Source organism: Zingiber officinale, chromosome 9B (assembly GCF_018446385.1).
Source record: "Zingiber officinale cultivar Zhangliang chromosome 9B, Zo_v1.1, whole genome shotgun sequence".
Classification (NCBI taxonomy): domain Eukaryota; kingdom Viridiplantae; phylum Streptophyta; class Magnoliopsida; order Zingiberales; family Zingiberaceae; genus Zingiber; species Zingiber officinale.
In genome coordinates this window covers 660,452-681,995 of record NC_056003.1, presented here as the reverse complement: position 1 = coordinate 681,995, position 21,544 = coordinate 660,452, and the positions used below count along the sequence as shown (strand labels likewise).

The following is a 21,544-nucleotide window of genomic DNA, read 5'->3' as shown; positions in this document are numbered from 1 at the left end:
TGTCTGCATGCTCTGTTGCAGGGCCGAGCGGGATAGCCACTCGATTGGAAGTCCACTATCCGTGTACTCGGTTGATGTCAACTCTGCTGCCGAGCGGAGGAGCCGCTCAGCTCGGTTTCTACTTACTGTTCCCTTTGAGCGTCGGGTGCTCGACGCATGGCCGAGCCAAAGGTGACATCGGATCGCGCCTTTCTCTTCCCGGTCGGGACATATATACTCGCCCGATCGACCGATGACTTCTGAGCGTTGACCGTCTTGACTTTGACCTCCACGTGGTAACTATCGTCCGAGGCGTGGAGCCCCTCCTCATCACCGTGCCATTACTCAAAATAATTTAAAATTTTATTAATAATCTTTTCTTTTTTATATAAAAATATATATACGGTCATTGTTCTCTTTAGTCCAACATAGAGGTGAGTAAAAATTTGATTAAACCAAATTAATCGAAATCGAACCGACCGAAGTTAAAAGTTCGGTTCTATTTTTTTTCTTAGAAATATCGGTTTAATGTTTCAATTTTGAAAATTAAAATTCGGTTAAACTGATATTATGAGTTGAATCAAACCAAACCAAATCGAATCAAACTAGAACCAAATTGAACTGATATTATGAGTTGAACCTAACTAAATTGGAATCAAACCAAACCAAAATTAAATCAAACCGAACCAAACCAAACAGAAAAATTCAATTATTTAAGTCAAAAATCGAATTAACCAATGTTTTATAGTTCGGTTGGTTTATTTTTTTTAAAAGTTCAGTCGATTCAGTTAGTTCGGAAAAAGTTAAACCAATTAAATTGATATTATGAATTGAACCGAACCAAACCAAATCAAATTGAAAAATTCTATTATTTTGATCAAAAATTGAATTAACAGATGTTTTATCAGTTCAGTCAATTCATTTTTTTTAAAAAGTTCAATCGATTTAGTTAGTTCAAAAAAAAATTGATCGATTCAGAAAAAGTTCGATCACTTCGATTTTTGATTTAATTGGTTCAATCGATTCCTCATCCCTAATCTCACATTTTAAGATTGACAATATTACAAATTTAGAATCTTCTATAAATACCTTAAATCGATAATATTAAAAAAATATATTTTTCTTAACCTTTGACTAAAATCAAATATAATATTTATCTTTATCCGTTTAACATTCTATATAAAATATTAAATTAATTTTCGGTAAGAGAGGACCTATTACAATAGCTTGCTGTAAGATTCTTGAGCAGGGTATACTATTTTGCCCTTCTAAATTATTGCTTAGATAAGATAAAATAATTTAATAGATGAAATATTTATTTCTATTTTTTTATAATATTCTAAATTATACAAGATAAAATAAAAATAAATAAATAAACCATAAGCAAAATGCACACATTAAACACTTTTTTTAATGGGCTAATTAGATAAGCCATTGAATTCGTATAAAAAGGTAAAATACAAATAACATGGAATTTTAAGATCTCCTTTAAATCCAATTTTCTTAATACAAATCTACACAATTAAATGGCTTCCTTCCAGTGCATACAAATGGTCAAGGTAATTGAGTACCAGAACTACTTCCTATATAAACTACTCATAAGGAAACTATTGCAAGAAGGGAGAAACGGTACGAATACATTACAATAACATGGGAAGATGGAAATGCCTGAGAACCACAAATCAGGCAGCTGTTGAACCCTAAGCGACCATCCCGACTTGTTAAAAAGACCAAGTTAGCAAACAAACCCAATTAATTTCCCCAGCTTATCGACTTATTTATATTTACCTTGTGAAGAAAATGGCACTTGATAACAAGAGGCAACAATGAGAAAGCTGTAAACTTTTGAGATTAATGTTCATTCTTCACACGCGATTTTAGAATCCCGGGTTTAGGAGGAGAAGCTAAAACTCTGGTCATAGAATTAGCTCTAGAAGATGGTGAGGAGTGCTTCTGACTAGCACCTATCACGCTCGAGCCATCACCTCCATCAGAGCAAGGTGCTAGAGAACCATCATTTTTTTCTCGCATGCACAATCCCATTGCTTTAACCACGTAGGAATCATCATGTAGCTCAAACGGGGTACTGCAGTTTAAAGTTACAGCAAAATCAGTGAACCAGATAATGGTTGATGTGTGAATGATCTAAATTTTGAAACGGGTTAAGGAGAGCATTGGAGCAAGAGTTGCTCAGAACCATTTGATAATCATCATTAATATTCCATTTTTCTACTTAAGATCATCAAGAATATAAAAATGAAAAGTCAGTTTTTGATGAGAAAGCAGCTCGTAAGATATATATAACGTTACCTGTTGAAGTCAAAATGTACAAGTTGCATATCTTCTGAAATTTCTACCTCAACCGTAGCATGTGGACGAGTCTGTTAGTCATCATTTAAAAGAAAATATTAGCTTATCATGTGCCCAAATTGCAATAGCAATTCCAAGAATCTTTATACCTTGGCCGATATTGTCTCTAGTGAAAAGAAGCATGCATGATCTTACGATACATCCTCCAGATGTTTTAACATTTATATCCCATAAAAGCACAAAAGAACACATGTGGTGTATTCTAGAAATGCTACAAAATATCCATAAGAATTCAAAATGACAATTAAGCTTTAACATTTGATGACTAACAAATTAGAAGGGTATATACATAGGCAAAACATCACGAATTCATATCAGCATCTTGAGGAAACCAAGTTGCATGCATCTATTATGTGTCAATGAACTGTAGTAGACTAGTATTTGTTCTCAAACATAAGCATCTCAAATCCACACTTCAATAATGAGCAATTACCATTTAAACATTTATTCAAAAACAACTAGCCACTTTGACATTACCAACAAATTCGTGAAATGTGACTGCAATAACCATTAAAAAAATTCAAACGCAGATGCACGAAAGAAAAATGCAACCTTGTACCTGAACCAAGATAAATGGTAAAGCAACGCCACCAGATGGAAGATTTCCTGATCCATATAACTTGTCATTTCTTTGAACCAAGTTTTGGAGACCTTCATACTGTATAAAATGGAGAAATTGAATCATTACTAAGCACAAGAGATAAACAAGTTCCTACATAAGCTAGCTTTATGAATTTTTCTGAATTCATCTTTAGAGAATGGGTAACTATGTTTCACCATAAGAGAGCATGATTTGAATTATCTTCTCACTATCGTTAAATCATGAAGTAAGCAAGAGAACAAACTCCAGACATTTTTAAAGTTAAAATAAATAAATAACAAGCATAACATGTTCAGTGTGGAGATTTGGTTGGCATTAAGACATTTCAGATGGTTTTTAATACATGGTATACTAAAATGACATGGTGATGATACCTTACCCCATAGGAACACTTTTAATTATTATTTGAGAATGGTAGATTTTATACCATTTGTTTAGCCTTGTTAGTTTCTGGTATTGCTAATTATAGATGACTTAAAAAATTTTGAATTATGTGGACTCCTCATTGTAATCAAATACTTGGTAAATGGAAATGAACACTATAAAAGAAATTACTAGAGATAACAGGAGTGGCATGAGTAATATGTTTCTTCCATTGAACAATAGAGGTGTCAATATAACTACCATATCAGATATATACAATTTCTTCAAACTAGAAAAGGATGTCTAATTGGGAATTGATAAAGATAATTTGGCACTCAAACGCCATTTGCAATTGGCAGTAAATATTAATTATTAGCAAAAGGTCATACTTGATCATGCAACTCTTGCAAATATGCAGTTTTCTTATCAATTCTACTCCTCAATCCAATTCTCTCTGCCTGTAACAGAATATGGAATTACAAATCAGTATTTTAAGGCATATTATAAGGCTATCGATGCTGAAAATCTCAGTAACATGATGCAAACAGTGGTTGAAGTATAAACAAGAGCAAACCTTTAATTCTTCAATATCATTTAGACTAGTTCGAGGTAAACCTTTCCAATGTATCTCCTTTTTATCTTTAGAGATAATATCCATAGCCATGAGAACATTTAGTGCATCATATACCCTTCGCCGTATGTTCTTCTCATCATATTGCTGCTGCTTCAGTAATAGATATTAGATAATGCATTTCCAAAGATCAAGCTATTCAAACAAAGTAAACAAAACAGAAAATCTTAAATAGCTCTGACGCTTTGTCAAGCACCTGATCTTGAGATCCTGGATTATTTTGTGGATTTGTAAATTCAGTGACAAGTTCATCTGCAACCTGAAAAATGAATTTAAGGAAAAGATAAGGCTTCAAGAAGCAAAGTCAAGCAAATACACCTCAAAGAAATAAAACACTATAAACAGAGCAGGGATTTCTTAACATCAAATAACTTATGCTATTCATTCTTCAGCTAACCACTCTGTACCTATGTTGAACATCCAACACTCCGTGCCGGACATTAATACCCTCATCATTCATTTCTAAAAAAAAGTAGAAGCAACTGTGTAGAGCATGGAAATGATAAAAACACAACAAAAAGATTGTCATGTAATCAGATTCTAGGATCATTGAAAGTATATGAGTTGGCAACACAGGCAGTAGTGAGAACACCTAAACTGCACAAACAGAAGGATTGTTTTCAGACATCCTTCTTGGGCAAAGCAGATAAAACTAAACCTAAATTCCTGGAACATTAAATCAGTCGGGAAATTTACAACATGATCCACGGAGCCCAAAATCCAGCCCCAATCATTATAGCCCTCACTTGCCTAAGGAATCTAGAATACTTAATATATGAGATCAGCATTACTAGTATCTGTTAACTGATAGGTACATTTATATAGTTTGGTGTCTTCAAGAGGAAAAGATCGAATGAAAGACAAATCATGCAAATTTTAATAATAAAAGATTATTAATATTGGAAATAGAAGCAGAACAGGTAATTCACCAAGGTAAAGCTAACCTCGTTGTAAGTAGTTCGCCCCTTGCTTTCAACTTTCTCACAAACTGAGCATATAGAGATGGCAAAAAAAAAAAAGAATGAACAAGTGTGAATAATGTTTAAAAAGGGAACAATAAACCCAACAGTGTCAGTGAAAACATACTGCTTTCCATTTTCATAACATCTAATACAGAAAACATTACAGCTAAGCTGGTCAAAACTTCTGATTGCTGCCTTTTCTTGATATCATGAATCTTGTAGAATGTGTGGATCGTAGAAAATAAACATTGTCACTGAGTATACAATTACCTTTCATGCTGAATTGCCGAAGACCCCTGCCACTTTTATCACCTGAAACAGCCCGAGAACTCCGTTTTTTCTTTTTGCCACTGCAAAATACACGCTTGGTCAATCCCAATAAAAGTTCCTCGGCATGATGAATTTTGATCTACTAATATTAAATAGAATACGGATTCACAAAAAGTACAGCGCAATATACTTTCCAATTAGAAATATTCAGCAGTAACAAAGTAAATGGAGGGTTTTTATCTTTTGCAATGTGAGTGGCAGGAGTTATGGCATTTGAACAAATTCAGGAGTATAATCGTATATGGAATTTCATTAATGATGCATTCTTCTAAATTCTCATTTGTTCCCAACAAAACAGAACCACATCATGGCCAATTATTCACACCCACTAGCACCAAAAAAAATTTTCCTTCTCTGTCACTGCAAATTACTATTATGGATTAGCAAATTGTCAACGGTTTCAAACAATTCGCCTGAAAATATCCAACAAACCCCTCACCTCACGGCTCCTTCGGGCGTCCCCTCGCCGTCCCCGTGGATATCGAGGTGGTTCAGCCTGACCAAGGTATTCTCGCTGGCGGGAGTCGTTGCCACTATTTCACTCCTGCTTGAGGGCGAGCCGGCGCTGCCACTAGTGGAAGCCGACTGGCAGCTAGAGAAGGCTGGCGTACCGAGGGGGAAGAGGCCGCCGCCGCCGCCGCGAACGTGGGACTTGGGGAAGCTAGTGGTGCTATTGCTCCCCTCGTCCATCTCCTCGATCGCCGAACGAGAACAAGATCGCGCGAGCGGATCGAGTGAGAGGTAGCAAACCCTAATGCAGAAGGAGCAAGGAGAAAGAGGGAGGAGGCGTAAGGGGTGTGTTTGTCTCCTTGGTCGTGGGCGGGTCGAAGGTTGCTTACGAAAAAGCTATGAGACAACGCTCATACGTGGCAACTTTTAAGTGGGCAAAAGAATATGAACGACGTTTCGTTCTAGAAATAGATAACGAAATCGACGATTTTCATAATCGCAAACTCTCAGATCAACGGATAGATGATTGTGATGAAAGCCGCTTGGTATATGATATGTCTGTTAGTCTGTATGGATAAATACAGCAAACAGCTTATGATTGGACATAATTACAGATATTCTATCCTCATTTCTTTAAAATAATGTTTGTGGGTGTCTAGAATTTGAAAAAAAAAAATTTGCTAATTATTTATCCATAAAATTTTGTTAAATTATTTTTTTGTTTATCCTTTGTATGCAAAGCCCACTTGGTGCCACTAGGACTTATGAAGAGAGTGGAACCAACAATCAAATGCAATGTATTGGAAAGTAGACTGAAGATTTACAAAATATTGCAATCGCCACAGATGATGAAGACTTTAAATTCTGAAACATCAGCCATGAACAAGAGCAACCAAACAGTTTGTTTTTTCTTTGCAAATTAATACGAAGACAAGGAAACAAGCTAAAAACAAATCACTTGGCTTCTATCAATTCTTTTTTGGTTTGCTTGTCATCTGAATGCACAAAATCATTGCTTTGTTTCTTTAAAAGGTGATGCATCTCCCACGAATTCATCTAAGGATGATAAATCGAATATATCTGATCCATCTGTAAATAGTTTTTTTTAAAACATATAAATATAGATATCCATAGAAAATTTGAAGATCTAAAGTAAATGAATTTAGTTTCAGAGAAGCAAAAGAAAAGGTAAACTGTATAAAAATTGTTTACTGACTCACCAGAAGAAGATAGTCGAGGTGGTAACTCTCCCAGTGTACCTGCCCGAATGGTTTGTGGGAGAATGCAGCTGCAACATGATCCTAAAACTTCCCAATCCCCGCATCATTTAATGTCTCAATATTTTGGACTAGATAATATGTTTTTGGATCAGGATACTAACCTAGTTTAGCGAGTCGATTCACCCAACCTGGAATCCGTTTCCCTGTTAGCTGCTTGCTTACTTCGTCCGTAAAATGGTTGCAGTTCTTAGCAATCAAATGGTAGGTATCACCATAGTACTTCTCAGAAAGATCTTCCATAAATAAGCGAAATTCAGAGCGAGACATATTAGTGGTGCCCAACCACACAGCTCGTCTGAATGAAAATCCAGGACAGCTTTTAGGCTCCACTTCAAACACCCCACTCATCGAAAACTCATGAGCTCCGAATCCATATTCTGTGCCATGAGCTTCACAAACAAAATTAAGAAAAGAATTATGGAGCTATAGGACACAAAGCCATGAGTGCAAAATAGGCAGAATGAATTTTACAAGGGATTGAATTCATGATCTTAAAAAAAATGAACAAATACTAAATGCACTTAGATTTGATGGAAAATTATTGTATATAAATCATCTTCATTTCTCACCTTGCAATTTCTGTAGCACTTTACACATCCGCAATAATACATTTAGCATCATTATCCAGTATTAGTAATATAGATTTGCTTAGGACTAAATAAAGGCATAAGTGCTCTGTATCCGGCTCTGAATAGTTGGAAAAAAAAAGTCTTGAAGTTGATGATGATGACATTACTGAAATCCTTACCCAACTATTGTTTTAAGAATATACTCCTTTATGCATTAATTTCCATCAAGGTGATATGTAAAAGGCTATCCTACTTACAGGTTGAAGGAATTCAATTTTATAAAGAAATCAAAACTGAGAAAAGTAATTTAAAGAAAAGATATGGGATGTCATGTCTCATAAACAGGTACAATGTGTATGAAATTCGTAAGAAGACAATTTGTTAAACTCAGGTGGGTATAATGCAACAAAGTATTTCGATATGCCAAGATAAAGATGGACCATCTTTCATCAGAGGAAATCATAGTGTTCTTAGATCAAATAAGAAGTCATCAAGGAATCACCACAATGTTTGGCAAATGATTCTTAATTAACCAACATAAGCAACAAGATTAAGAACAATTATTAAAAGGGACATATATATACACACACACGTTAATTTTGACAAATTCATATGCACATCAAGAAATAAATTAGATTTGTGACATTATAAGAAAGTAACATTATAACAAGTTTTTGAGCCTAAGATTTGTGAGTATTTGATACATTATTTCAATATTCAGCAGGCCTCATTATTTGAAAAAATAAATTTATAGTGATTGAACTATCTCAATAGGAAAAAGGAAGAGCAAATTAGTATTATTCAAAGAAGTTGTTGAGCCAGAAAGATTTATGATTTTGTGATGCATTTTACCAAATTCATCTAGAATCAACATTTGATGAAATTAATTAACAGTGGTTGACCTATCAAAATCAGAAAAAAGAAGAGCAAATTAGTTTTAATCTAAGAAGTTGCTGAACCTAAAAGGTTTGGGCGTTTGTGATGCATATTTTCCAACATTCATGAGGCATCATCATTTGATGAAATCCAACTAATTTAAATCCATAGCATATGCAATTTGCAACAGATATGAAAGGGAAATTGATCAATGTTTATACGAAGGAATACAGTGCCAAATTTTGGTTCCTCGTTGGAATGAAAATAGTAAGGATTGTATCAAATTTAAGCCATTAAAGACGCACCTTCAATCCCAGAATGGAAGATCCCTAGCCCAAAACAATACAGATAGTTATTCACCGGCGAGATATCGTAAATGTTCAAGTAGATATGCGTCTTGCCGCTGCCTCCATTGTCATTGACGTCCCCATCGATCAACGTCTTCGGGCAGGAAGATTTCGCAACGATTGAGGGCATATTAAACCGGATCCGGCGAAAGAAGAGCGAAAGAGGCCGGGCGACCTAATTCTTCATGCGCATTGCCGTCAACAACAATCGCACCGGGCCACCACCGGAGGCGGGAGACCAGGAGAACGGGCCAGCGGGAACGCGTGGCGCTGTGGAGGTACCCCGCCGCCCGCTCCTTCGCCGATGGAAGGGAAGCAGAGAGACGAGGTGGAAGCTTTTGTTTAATTTTGGAGCGGAAAGCAGAAGGGAGAGGCGGAGGGGATGAGCCTAGGCTGGTTCCAGCGTCTCACCGCGACAGGAAACAAGCTTTTTAGCGATGCCGTGAGCGCGAAGATGACACGTGGACACCTACATGAGGGATTCGAATTTTCCATTATCTATTTAATTTGTAGATAATTAAATTTTCTAAATTAAAAAAGGAATGGTGCCAAACATGTTGACCAAATATAAACATAGCTTTACTAATTTATTTATATTTTTTTAATTTACATCAAATATTCAGCGATTAATTCGAAAAGTGACCGACCGTTTTAAAAAAATAAAATTTTTATGGATTATCAAAATAAATCAGAATCAAAAGACCAATTTATCAACGGTGGAAAAAAAAAATGAATACGTTCACCCCCAGTATCCGTCAACCTGTCTCAAGGTCAACACGGAGAAAATAAATCACGGATAACTACTAACCTTTAGAATAGTGACTAACACATAAGGGAGACATTTATCTCGACTTTATCGAGATTCAAACCTCAGACCTTATTGATGGTAACATCTTATATACTAGCCACTAGACCAATCCGATGAGACAAGACCAATTTATCAATGAACAATATGTCAATGAATTAAATAAAAAAGAATCAATGATGAATTGTTGCCTCAACGCACAGCAAAAGATGTGCGTTGGCCGTGCTCCACAGCATCGAGCTCAAGCTCCTGATCTTCTTCTTCTTGGCCTTCATTTTGCAGCTGCAGCAGCTCCCCAAGCACACTGTATATGTTCTTCCACTCAGGGTGGAACTGATCACCTGAAACAAACTCCCGAACACAACTGGCAACCTCAATCACACTACAACCAGCCTCTCTTTTCCCTCCAAATCTCCTCAATTCTCCCTTGATCCTTTCCACATCCTTCCACCTCTTCAATCTCGCATACAAATTCCTCATCATCACGTAGTTGCTTGTGTTCCATGGTTCGACCTCGTTCGCCTTCCTCAGAGCTCGCTCGGCCCTCTCGACGTCCCCATGGATCACACAAGCATTCAGCAATGAGCTCAGTATGATTCCGTTTGGAAGACAAGGCATTTCGGACATCAACTTCTCCGCTTCCTCAAGGAAACCACTTCTCCCCAACAGGTCTACCATGCAACCATAGTGATCGATCCTTCGTTCGATATGAAGTGCCTCCATCTCGTCGAACCACCTCTTGGCTTCGTCCACGAGCCCACCGTGGTTGCAAGCGGACAACACGCCCATTGCCGTGACCTCATTCGGGCGGACTCCACGCTTACGCATTTCATTAAACATGTTGAGTGCGTCGGTTGCTCGGCCGTTGAGAGCGAGACCGTGGATCATGGAGTTCCAGGCGGGCGGCTCAGTTCTTGGCATTTGATTGAACACTCTACGTGCCTCGCTGATTTCCCCGCATTTCGCGTACATGTCGATCAATGCAGTAGAAACAGTGATCGCCCGGTCTAGCCCGTTCCTTCGAGCAAAGTTATGGATCCACCTGCCAAGATCAATGGCGCCCAAATCAGCAACGGCAGGGAGGACACTGACGAGGGTTACTGCATCAGGCTGCGCGGGGCAGCAACCGCTCTGCAGCTCTCGGAATAATTTCAGTGACCGCTGCGGCTGCCGATTCTGACAATAACCCCCAATCATCGTGTTCCAAGAGTGGAGGTTCCTCTCCGGCATTTCATCGAACAACGCACCAGCAGCCTCCATGTCGCCGAGCTTGCAGTATCCACAGATCAAGTTCGTCCACGAGATCACATTTCTGTCAGGCGTTTCGTCGAACAGCCTTCTCGCAGAAACCATGTCACCTCGCTTGACGAAAACATCCATCATCGCGTTCACGGCGGCCGTATCCTTATCCGGCATCAGCTGAAACAAGTCAATGGCAGCGCCCACGTCGCCAATTCTCGCGTAGCCGACCGTCATCGAGGTCCACGACGGGAGACTCTTCTGAGGCATATCATCGAACACTTTCCGCGCGGACGCCATGTCGCCGCGCTTCGCGTACATGTCGACCAAGGCGGTGGACGCGAAGGCGTGACCGCGAAATCCCATCTTGACGACGTGGGCGTGGATCTGGGAACCTTCTCCGTGCTCCGAAGCGTCGCCTGGAAGCGAGGCGCAGGCTTTGAGGAGGAAGGGGAAGGTGTGATCGTCCGGGAAGTGCGAGGGCGGCGCAGTGAGGAGGTCTCTGTAGAGGGCGATAGACTCCCGGAACCCGCGGTTTCGGGATAGGGCGCGGAGAAAGGAGCTGCAGATGAAAGCGTCGCGTTCGGGGCAGGCGTCGAAGAGGCGGCGAGCGTGGCGGAGGAGGGACTCCGAGGCGAGGGGGGAGGCGAGGACGGCGAGGTCGGAGAAGGCGGTGATGAGGCGGGTGAGGAGGGAGAGGCTGGCATGGATGGCGCCGCGGCGGAGGAGGGAAGCGTGTATTTGGAGGAGGGCGGAGGCGGGAAGGGAAGGGATTCGCTGGAGAAGGTGGAAGCAGCGCTTCTCGTGGTGGGTCCAGAGCTCGGCCTCACGACCGAATCCCATGCCTGCCGTAGTAGCATCGCGATCACTGCGTCACTAGTATTCCTTTATTTGAGATGACATCATGAATTAATATGTTTATCGAGGTATACTATTTTATACCATGTAAAAAAATTTCTTATATATTATGAATTTTATATTAATTTTCAGGCTCTCTCACCGCTATTTTCTTAAATAGCCGATTATCAAATTAATTAAGGGTAAGATGAGTTTTTTAATATGTATGGTCAGAAATTAATCTCTTATCATATTATATAAAATCTGTTAGTTGGATACCCGTAGGATTTATATTCATTTCGGGAAACAATCAATGTAATAATGTGATACAAAATTCCTTAATAAAAATCTTAAAACGACTTCCTTAATAAAAATTCCTACCCTCACCACGTGGCCTTTTGGACCCTAATCCACGATCATAAATAATTTTCTAAATACCAGTAGAATTCTATTATGTTATTTCAATGTGTTTTATAAAAAAATTATATATATATATATATATATATATATATAGGCAGGGCCGTCTCAAGATTCTCCTGGGCCATAGGTAAAAATAAATTAAATTATTTTTTAATATATTTTAAAAAAAATAAAGTTTTTTTCATTTGAATTCGGGATTGAGAATGATCGGTGATCCGGCGGTAAGGAAGGGGGACCCCTTCTGGAGGGGAGTCAACACCACGTGGAGGTCAAACGTCAAAAGAGTCAGCATGAGATCTGGTCGATCGGAGAAGGGTTGGGTCGACCGGCCGAATGGGTCCGAATGAAATCAAAGACAACTCGACGGGGAGTCAGGTTTCCGACGCTCATGGTGAACAGGGTCGCCGGGCCGAGCAGGTAGCCCGCTCGGCAGAGGCATAAGGCATCAATGCTGTGAAGGAACACTCTCAGCCGAGCACCCGGTCAGACCGATACCTACGCCTGGTCGGACCGATGCCTGCCGAGCGGATGGCCGCTCGGCTCGGGGAAAAAGGAGACAAGGACAAAGGGACATTGGGGAACATCTTCTGACAACAGGCATGTTCGACGACCAATCCATACGCAGAATCCTACGACAGAAGGTTCTGTTGTCCCATCATAGAGGTGCTCGGACTGTAGCAGTATGGTGTCAGACATGCTCCTCTGGTAAACCCATACTAGAATATGGTAAAGGACACGTGTACGCCTCGGTAGATGTGCATAAGTCTCCCCACAGCTCTATATAAGAGCCCTTAGACTTCGCCAGAGGTACGCGATCTCTCATCTTTGGAACCACTTCATCGTTTTCCTCTTGCCTGACTTGAGCATCAGAGGGTCGTCGCCGGGAACCCTTTCCTGGCTCGACTTCCTTGCAGGTTCGCCGTAGATCCATTCAGCTGGTTGGAGATAGAGGAGAGCGCCACGTCCCCAGCGTCCGTCGACTCAGCGTTCGGACAGGATCAACCGGTTTAAAAAAAATTTGATTTACTTTTTAAAAAATAAAATATTATTTTTATATAAAATTTAGTTTCCTTGCTAATATTTAGATAATTCTTTTAACACGGTTAAATTATTTAATCTTTTTTGAAACATTGAATATAAATAAAACTTTATTAATATTATTTTTATATGAAGCATTTTACTTTACGTTATATGAATAAAAAAAAATCTCTAATTCATGTTATTATCGAGGAAGAAAAAGAAAGAGTGATAAATAAATATTATCAGCGAGGGAGGAGAAGGGTGTTCTCTGAGAGTATCACCGGTAAGTGAGCATAAACGTACAAAATTATTGATAAGAAAAGAAAAAAGACACTGGCGCGAGAATATAAACATACAAAATTAATCAGGAGAAAAGAAATAGGCAAAAAAAACAATTAGAGGTTTTTTTTAGAGATATTGAGAAGGAAAGAGTTTATTAGTTTTATGAGATATATAATTAAATAGAATAAAATCTTAACTAAGTGTAATTATCATGAAATAAGATTAAATAAAATAAAAATCTTGACTAATTGTAACTATGAGGAAATAAGGATACATGTAATGTCTAAATAAAAATAATGAATTAATTAATAAGATGTGGGTTAGCATGATATTTATTAATGTGTATACTATCATTAATTAATATTAATGACTTAATTTAATTTTTGTTAATGTTTTTACTTAATTATTTAATCAATGAGCCCCAATAATATTGGGTCTTTATGCATAGGTCATAATGGCCTATGTCTTGAGTTGAGCCTGTATATAGGTAAATTTTAGTACAAATTCAAATGTCCGAAATACTGTCTGAGCATCTCGATCCTCAAAAGTGTATAGGATAAGGATGCACAAGTTAAAATGATACCCTAAGGACCTTATCATGCAAACTCTTACAAACAATAAATTTTTTTTGAGTTTGAATTTGTTTATACTTAATATTATAACTTAATCTATAAACTCCAAAGGCAAAATCTCATTGACATAATCGTGAACTCAACAAAATAATCAAAAAAAAAAAAATGAAACCTATACAGGTACGGGCAATATTTGTGAGAGGCGCCCACGCGTATATATATATATATATATATATATATATATATATATATATATATATATATATATATATATATATATATATATATATATATATATATATATACGCGTGGGCGCCTCTCACACAGGGAGGCACCTCTGATCATTGGAGGTGCCCTAACGTGAGAGGTATCCACGCGCATTGCTTACTATTTTATTAAGAATCTAAATTCTTTACTAATTAATTTTGGTGAAATATAAAATAAAATTATGTTAATAGTATTTTTCACATTAAAAATAATTTTAATACTTATTATTAATTTTCTGTAGTTGTTTTATATAAAAAAATATGCACTGTCATAGTTCTCTTTAGTCTCACATCTTAGGATTGACAATAATACGAGCGAAGAAATTTCTATAAATACCTTAGGTCAGCAACGTTAGCAAGCATATCTTTCTCGTCTTTTTTGACTAAGATAGTGTGATATTAAATTAATATTTTCTATTACAGAAGCTTGTCGATCATGTCTGTAATTACTAGCGCCACTTAAAATTCGTTGAGTTTTACTCGTAAGAAATCACTCATGACTAGTACCACTTAAAATTAGCTTTTACTTTAAAGAAATCACTCAAGACTTGAAGGATCAAGTCCTATTTCGACGAATTAACAAATGAATCCCCATTATTGGTGGAAAATTTATATAGAACTAAATTAATTATCTTTAAAATTAATCAGGGTAAACTAAATATCTCATACAACTTTAAAAAATATATTTGCACCCTTCTCTTTTAGTGAGGATGAGCACTAATAATGTGGAGCCTCCAAATGAATACTCTGAACTGCCCCAGAGGGTGACCATTAATTGATCAAGATCCATATGTGATAGAGGTTTCTAATCTTGCCTCAGGTTTCCTGCATGAGCATCTAGCGATGGAGAAATTCACTCTGGGTAGCTTCGGCTCCATCTACCCCTTGGCGATGGTGAAGCCTCCGTCCAACAGCAGATTGACGCCGCTCACGTACCTAGACTCGTCGCCGGCGAGGTACGCCACCGCCTGCGCCACGTCCTCCGCTCCCAGCCTCACTCCTTTCAGGTTGGCCGACCTCTCAATCGTGGCCTCAAAGGCCTCCTTGTCTAAGTCAAACGATGCCATCGCCAGCGGCGTCGCCACCACGTGCGGCGACACGCAGTTGACCCGAATCCCGTGCTTGCCCAGCTCGGCCGCCGCGCTCCTCATCAGCCCCACCACCGCGTGCTTGGAGCACGTGTATGCGTGCGGCACCAATAATCCTGCAATAGTCGACGCGGTGCTCGCGGTGATTACGATGCTCCCCTGCCTCGCCGGCGTCATCACCCTCGCCGCGTGCTTGGTGGTCAGGAACACCCCCGTCACGTTCACCGACATCAACCGCTGGAAGTCATCCACCTCGCAGTCTGGGAACGACTTCTTCCACGGTCCCGCGACGCCGGCGTTGCTGAACATGACGTCGAGCTTCCCGTGCCGGGCGACGGCGGCGTCGACGGCGCTTGCCACGTCGGACTCCTTGGTGACGTCGCAGTGGAAGTAGGAGGCGGTGTCCGGGCCGAGTGAGTCGCACAGAACGCGGCCTTTGTGGTCTTGGATGTCCGCCACGACTACTCGAGCGCCGAGGCGGGCGAACAGCTTGGCGGTGCACTCGCCGAGGCCGCTCGCCCCGCCGGTGATCAAGGCCACCTTCCCTTCGAGCCTATTTATGCAACAAAAGCAAGATTGAAGCAGGAATCTGAAGTCATGAACATGAAAATTGAAGAAAAATGAGGAATTAATCAAATGGTTTGACAAATAATGACCTTTTTGCTACAGAGGAGAGAAGGATGGAGCTTGCCATACTGTGTTCAACAGATGTTAATGTCCCAACGATCAGTGCATCTTGCCACTGCAATCGTGCCTTTTTATACAAACTCATGCTTGATAATTGATCTAATTAACTCGTGTTTCTCACTTCAAAATATCATAAAGAATGATCTCATCCGAGTTGATTTATGGTGAGATACTTATCACATGATATTTTGGAATCGAAATTTAAGGTAGCCGGGACATAAATTCTCGATCCCTGTGCAACTAACCCCACCTGTCACATGCTTGTTCTGGATGCAATGATTTACCTCCCTCATAATAGTGATTTACCTCTCTCATAATAATCTTGAGTCGGGTACGATAAGAGCACAGGGAACAAACGATTTCATCTTTTGTCACAAAATATCACAAATAACAAATCATCGTGCTTCTCATTAATGCTTGGAGGACTAGTCCAAAAGGAACATTACTCTAGTTCAATAATTCAATTGGTTAGACAGGTTAGTCTGGACAGCCATTTAATTTATTGATGACGAATATCTTGTGTTAAATCTTGTGTTTTGATTATTCTTAAGGAAAAAATTATTTTACAAGAGATAATGTGCAACATCTTGTTGTTGTCTTGTCGGTATCAATCTTTTCTCCTATCATTGTCATGCTTTATTATAATAATTTGAAAAGGCCCTGTCGGAATTTTTTTAAAATAAATAAATAAAATTATAGAGTAAAATTCATTGACTAATCAAATAAATTTAAAAATTAAATAATCATTTCAACAAATTTAGTTAAATTTAAATGGGTAAAAATAAAAAAGACCATTTTTTTAGAACCATAGAAAAGCGTACTACTTTGAGTTTTTTAAATATCGGACTGCTCTTCAATATTATTTAATATTATTATCTTTTACCTAATTTTTGAACGGTATACAAAACTATAGCGGTTATACATGTTATAGTAAATATAATTTCATAGTTAATAGGATATGAATGTTAAATGAATTGGTTAAATCCATATTATAATAATTACAATTTTATAGCTACTCTAATATAATTATTAAATGAATAAATAGAATTTATATTATAACAAATTACTATTTATTAGTTACTCAAGCATGAATTTACATTATAGCTGCTATAATATTTTTAAATAGATTATGATCGAGTCACAATTTAGTTAAAAATAATGTTATTAAATACTATAAGAGAATAATTAAGTAATGTTATACGATTGAATAACAAAGTAGAATATCCTTTAATAAAAAAAATTAAAATGAGCCGTTTAAATAGATTTAGCCTGGTTAATTTATTAAATAAGCTTTAAAATATATAAACAGCGATTTCATTGACTAATCTATGTTGGCTTAAACATTCAAGCTGATTGAGTCAACTTGGACATTAAACTTAACCAATTGAACAGTTGGTCTGGAACTCATTCAATTCGATTGCGATTAGCTTGTTGTAGCCACATGGGCGTTGAAGAAGACAAATACGCACATTCAAGCCGCTTATTTATTACAAATAATTTATTCTTTTAGAGAAAATATCTAAATTTCATCATCCTTTTAGAGATTTTTTCAGAATCATTACCGATACTAAAAATACTAAGTAGCAGGCACAAATTTATATCCATTTTGAGAGATATTATGCATGTATCAGATATATCATGGCCAATTCTATAACTTGTATTTTTTTTTAATTTTAATTCTGTTATGAGTCAATTTATATTTCTAGTCCTGTAACTTGTAATATTTTTCAATTTCAATATTTTTTCTATAAAATTAAATATTTTCAACAGAAAATATTGAGTTGTAAATTGAATTGGAGAATTTTGATTTTTATGATCCACGTGTTTTTTATATCCAATCATCAACTGGACATTTTTCGTTGAAAAATTTTAATTTTAGAAGAAAAGTGATTGAAATTGAAAAATATTATATGTTATCGGATTAAAATTAGAAAAAATTCAAAATTATAGGACTAAAACATAGTATTCTCGATTTTTTTATTACAAATAATTTACTTTTTGTTTTCGTCGGTTAATTAAATTTGATTTTTCAACTCTCAGCAGTTTACTAGCAATTGGGCGAAGAACCGCGGCGAAATCGGCGACGGCGGCGGCACGCCGAACAACCCGCCCGTGCTCTCCTCCTCCACATCCCACACGCTGCTCCAGCTCGAAGGCGACAAGGGTCGGACGAGGAGGAGGTCGTCGACCGCCTCCGCATGCACCGATCGCTCCTTCTTCACCTTCCTCGATTCCTCCGTCTCCGTCGATCTTTTCCTTTTCCCCGCCGATGCCGGAGGTGGAGGCGGCGTGGGAGGGAGGGGATCCGCCGATTGTCCGGCGGAGCAGCCGATCTCGTTGGGGAAGTTGAGGATGGCCTTGCGGCCGCGCATCTGGAAGGCGGCGCGGTCGTAGGCTCGGGCGGCGTCCACGGCGGCGTCGAAGGTCCCCAGCCAGACGCGAGAGCCACGGCGACTAGGGTCGCGGATCTCCGCAGCGAACTTGCCCCACGGGCGCAGGCGGACGCCGCGGTACCGCCGTCCGGAGGGGGCGCGATCCTCCTCCGCATAGGAAGCCCGGTCGATGTTTCGGGAGGGGGGTACGGCGACGCTGAGGGAGGACGATGGATCTGAGGTCGAAAGCGTCGGATCGGGAGGGGCGAAGCTGATCATGGGGGCGGCCGGCGAGGGGAAGCGGAAGGATGCAGTGTCGAAGGAAGGCGCCTGAGGGAGGTCGGCGAGGAGGTGCTCGCGGATGAGATCGAGCACCGGATCGCCGCCGGATCTCCCGCCGAGAAGTGAGTTCATACTAAAATTGGTAAAGTGTAGATTAAGACGAAACGGAAAAGGCACGAACTCAACGCAGAGAAGAATAAAGTGATTTTTTAAAAATGGTACGGGAAATTAGTGGGACCGGATCTTCGTCGCGACTTGGCTCACTCACTATGGAGAATAGAATAGGAATCGGTCATGCAATTGTGGACTTAGCTCACTTTGCAGAATATGAATCGGTCTTCGAATCGTTATGTATTTATGTGGATGTGGTCCACGAAATCAACCCGGGCTCAGCTAATTATTTGGGTCAATCGACATCTAGAGGAGCAATATAATAAATGATATGCACCAGGACCAATTGTTGGATTTGAATGGAGTGAATAGGGATAAAAAATTCTCATTCTTTAATTAAAAAATAATAATCTTTGTTTATGTTTAGGATGAAAAAGAAAAACGAATTTAATGTGTTCCCATCGCCCATCGGTTCAATCCATCCTAGCAGATACATCGACAATTTACTTAGTTTAATTTCAATCGGAGGATCTCTGCAACTTGATGACGAACACGGCATTCACATCGATAAAGATAAAAGAGACGAAATTAATAAGCAAAGCAGACAGATGCTCAATGTACGTGTTCCTTTCATGTCACTCTCGCAGCTCTTACCTCTTACCTCTTACCTCTTCCACAAAAGGATAAGATCTTTCTTTTTTAAAAATATATATTTAAAAATAAATATATATAAATATGACGGAGGTAGATAAGTAGATAGAGAACTAAAATAAATTTCGAGAAAAGAAGATTCGACAACAAAATCTAGTTGTACCAATTTAGATTAGATTAAAGAGTACATATTGAGTGGTCAAACCTCAGTTCGAAATAATTGACGGATGATTTATATTCAGATAAAGATAAATGTGACGAATGTTATAGAAATATTACGGAAAAGAAATCTGTTAATATTTTTTTAATAAAATTTTATTGTGATTTTTAATAATAGAATTTTGTTATTATTTTTCATAATAAAATTCTGTTACGATTTGATTCCAGATTTATACATTATTTATAAGAATCATTATAAACCTATTGTATAATGACAATCACAAGAATAATTACATGTGATTCTATTGTATAGAGAGAATTTTAAGAAAACTTCGACCTTCTAGGGTCTCTTTAACAGATCACCAAGGGCAACACTAGAAGGCAAAGTATCAGAGAAAATATGGATAGTGAATCAAGCAGATTACTCTCATCTTCGAGTTTTTGGATGTCTAACCTATATATATATATCTAGTGAAGAAAAAAAAAACTAGATGCGAAGTCAAACTAGTGCATTTTTCTAGGGTATCAAGAAGGAGTTAAAGGCTTCAAGCTCTGGGATCCTAAAGCAAATAAGGTGGTGATCTGCAAAGATGTGGTGTTTGACGAGAAACCTATGCTATAGAGTACTCAGGAATAAGGAAAAAAATACCACAGAGCAACATGAAGAAAGATATTATGCAGGTGGAGCTAGAGACTCATGACTCCAATAATTCTAGCTCAGAGCACACGGAGCATCGTACTATAGCTAGTGGTAGACCGATACAAGTCGTAAAACCACCCGCCATATATGGATTCGAAGATTTGTTATCTTATGCGCTTATCAGTAGTAATGGAGACCCTACATCTTTTTAGGAGGTGATACACAATTGTGAGAAGGACAGGTAGATGATTGCTATGGAAGTGGAGATGGAGTCGTTGCATATAACCAAACATGGGATCTAGTGGAACTTCCTGAAAGAGAGAAAGTTATAGGGTGCTAGTGGATATTCAAAAAGAAAAAAGCAATGCCAAAGGGAGAAGAAGTGAAGTTCAATGATCGGTTGTTAGGAAAGGGTTATTCATAGAGAAAGATAATTGATTATAAAGAAATTTTCTCTCCAGTGGTAAGACATACGTCAATTATAGCAGTGTTGACTTTGGTGGCACATCACAATTTGAAGTTGGAGCAAATTGATGTGAAGACGACATTTCTTTATGGAAATTTGAAGGAGCCGATTTTTATGTTACAATCTGAGGGATTTACTCAGTTCGGAAAAGAGCGGCTGGTTTGCAAGTTCAATAAATCACTTTATGGATTGAAATAATCTCCTAGACAATGACATAAACGTTTTGATTCATAAATGATTCAAAACGGATATAGGAGATATGACATGCTCATTATTGCGAAGATGAAAGTGGTTGACAAATTGAATAGGCTACTGAGTAAGAAATTTGACGTGAAACATTTGGGAGAGACCAAGAAGATTTTTGGGATGAAGATTCATAGGGATAGAGCTGCAGGGAGATTATGGTTGTCTCAACATTATTATGTAGAGAATGTGTTGGATAGGTTCAACATGAAGAATGCAAAGTCGGTGAGCACACTCCTGGCGCATCACTTTAAGTTATCCAGTACATAGTGTACAAAGACGAATGACGAGATCCAAGAGATGTCAAATGTTCCGTAATGATCCTACAGTATATATACATTTGGACTGCTGACTAGACCGGATAGTGGTAGCTTCAGTTTGTTTGCTGTTTGTAACTAAATAGCTACATGTCTTGTCTATTCACTAGACCAGATAGTGGTAGCATGGATTCGCTCGCGGACGGCGACATTTATATGCTATGACCTCCTAGAAAATCAAATAGTGGTAGCTTGATTTCACCCACAATCAAGAGTTGAGAAGCTAGATAGTTACCTCATCCTGTCTGTCCACTAGATGAGAGATAGTGGTAGCATGAGTTTGCTCGCGAACAATGACTTTGATTGCCCACTAGACCATATAGTAGTAG

At 38.5% G+C, this 21,544-nt stretch overlaps 5 protein-coding genes across 6 annotated transcripts; all 5 read right to left on the bottom strand.

The window, feature by feature from the left end:
• Nucleotides 1-1,798: 1,798 nt before the first annotated feature.
• On the bottom strand, nt 1,799-6,065 carry LOC122024245 (transcription factor-like protein DPB). Of its 2 annotated transcripts, none has more exons than XM_042582819.1 (9): nt 5,676-6,065; nt 5,177-5,256; nt 4,889-4,932; nt 4,141-4,203; nt 3,888-4,034; nt 3,703-3,771; nt 2,909-3,007; nt 2,290-2,360; nt 1,799-2,065 (listed from the first exon to the last, which is right to left on the bottom strand). In XM_042582819.1, the coding sequence occupies exons 1-9, from the start codon at nt 5,924-5,926 to the stop codon at nt 1,831-1,833; spliced, it is 1,059 nt and encodes a 352-aa protein (XP_042438753.1). In that variant the 5' UTR covers nt 5,927-6,065; the 3' UTR covers nt 1,799-1,830. The 2 variants fall into 2 exon arrangements, with proteins under 2 accessions (XP_042438753.1, XP_042438754.1); XM_042582820.1 differs by having other exon boundaries at nt 3,888-4,031.
• A 439-nt stretch (nt 6,066-6,504) lies between these two features.
• On the bottom strand, nt 6,505-9,188 carry LOC122024246 (deSI-like protein At4g17486). The gene is made up of 4 exons (XM_042582821.1): nt 8,717-9,188; nt 7,068-7,355; nt 6,907-6,987; nt 6,505-6,775 (listed from the first exon to the last, which is right to left on the bottom strand). Exons 1-4 carry the CDS (start codon nt 8,886-8,888, stop codon nt 6,696-6,698), a joined length of 621 nt encoding a protein of 206 aa, XP_042438755.1. The 5' UTR covers nt 8,889-9,188; the 3' UTR covers nt 6,505-6,695.
• Nucleotides 9,189-9,667: 479 nt separating this feature from the next.
• On the bottom strand, nt 9,668-11,671 carry LOC122024243 (pentatricopeptide repeat-containing protein At2g44880-like). Its single transcript, XM_042582818.1, has one exon. The coding sequence runs from the start codon at nt 11,643-11,645 to the stop codon at nt 9,756-9,758; it is 1,890 nt and encodes a 629-aa protein (XP_042438752.1). The 5' UTR covers nt 11,646-11,671; the 3' UTR covers nt 9,668-9,755.
• Nucleotides 11,672-14,796: 3,125 nt separating this feature from the next.
• On the bottom strand, nt 14,797-16,081 carry LOC122025456 (momilactone A synthase-like). The gene is made up of 2 exons (XM_042584262.1): nt 15,944-16,081; nt 14,797-15,840 (listed from the first exon to the last, which is right to left on the bottom strand). Exons 1-2 carry the CDS (start codon nt 16,057-16,059, stop codon nt 15,078-15,080), a joined length of 879 nt encoding a protein of 292 aa, XP_042440196.1. The 5' UTR covers nt 16,060-16,081; the 3' UTR covers nt 14,797-15,077.
• Nucleotides 16,082-17,918: 1,837 nt separating this feature from the next.
• On the bottom strand, nt 17,919-18,817 carry LOC122025457 (ethylene-responsive transcription factor 5-like). Its single transcript, XM_042584263.1, has one exon. It carries the CDS (start codon nt 18,758-18,760, stop codon nt 18,011-18,013), a length of 750 nt encoding a protein of 249 aa, XP_042440197.1. The 5' UTR covers nt 18,761-18,817; the 3' UTR covers nt 17,919-18,010.
• Between the last annotated feature and the right edge of the window lie 2,727 nt (nt 18,818-21,544).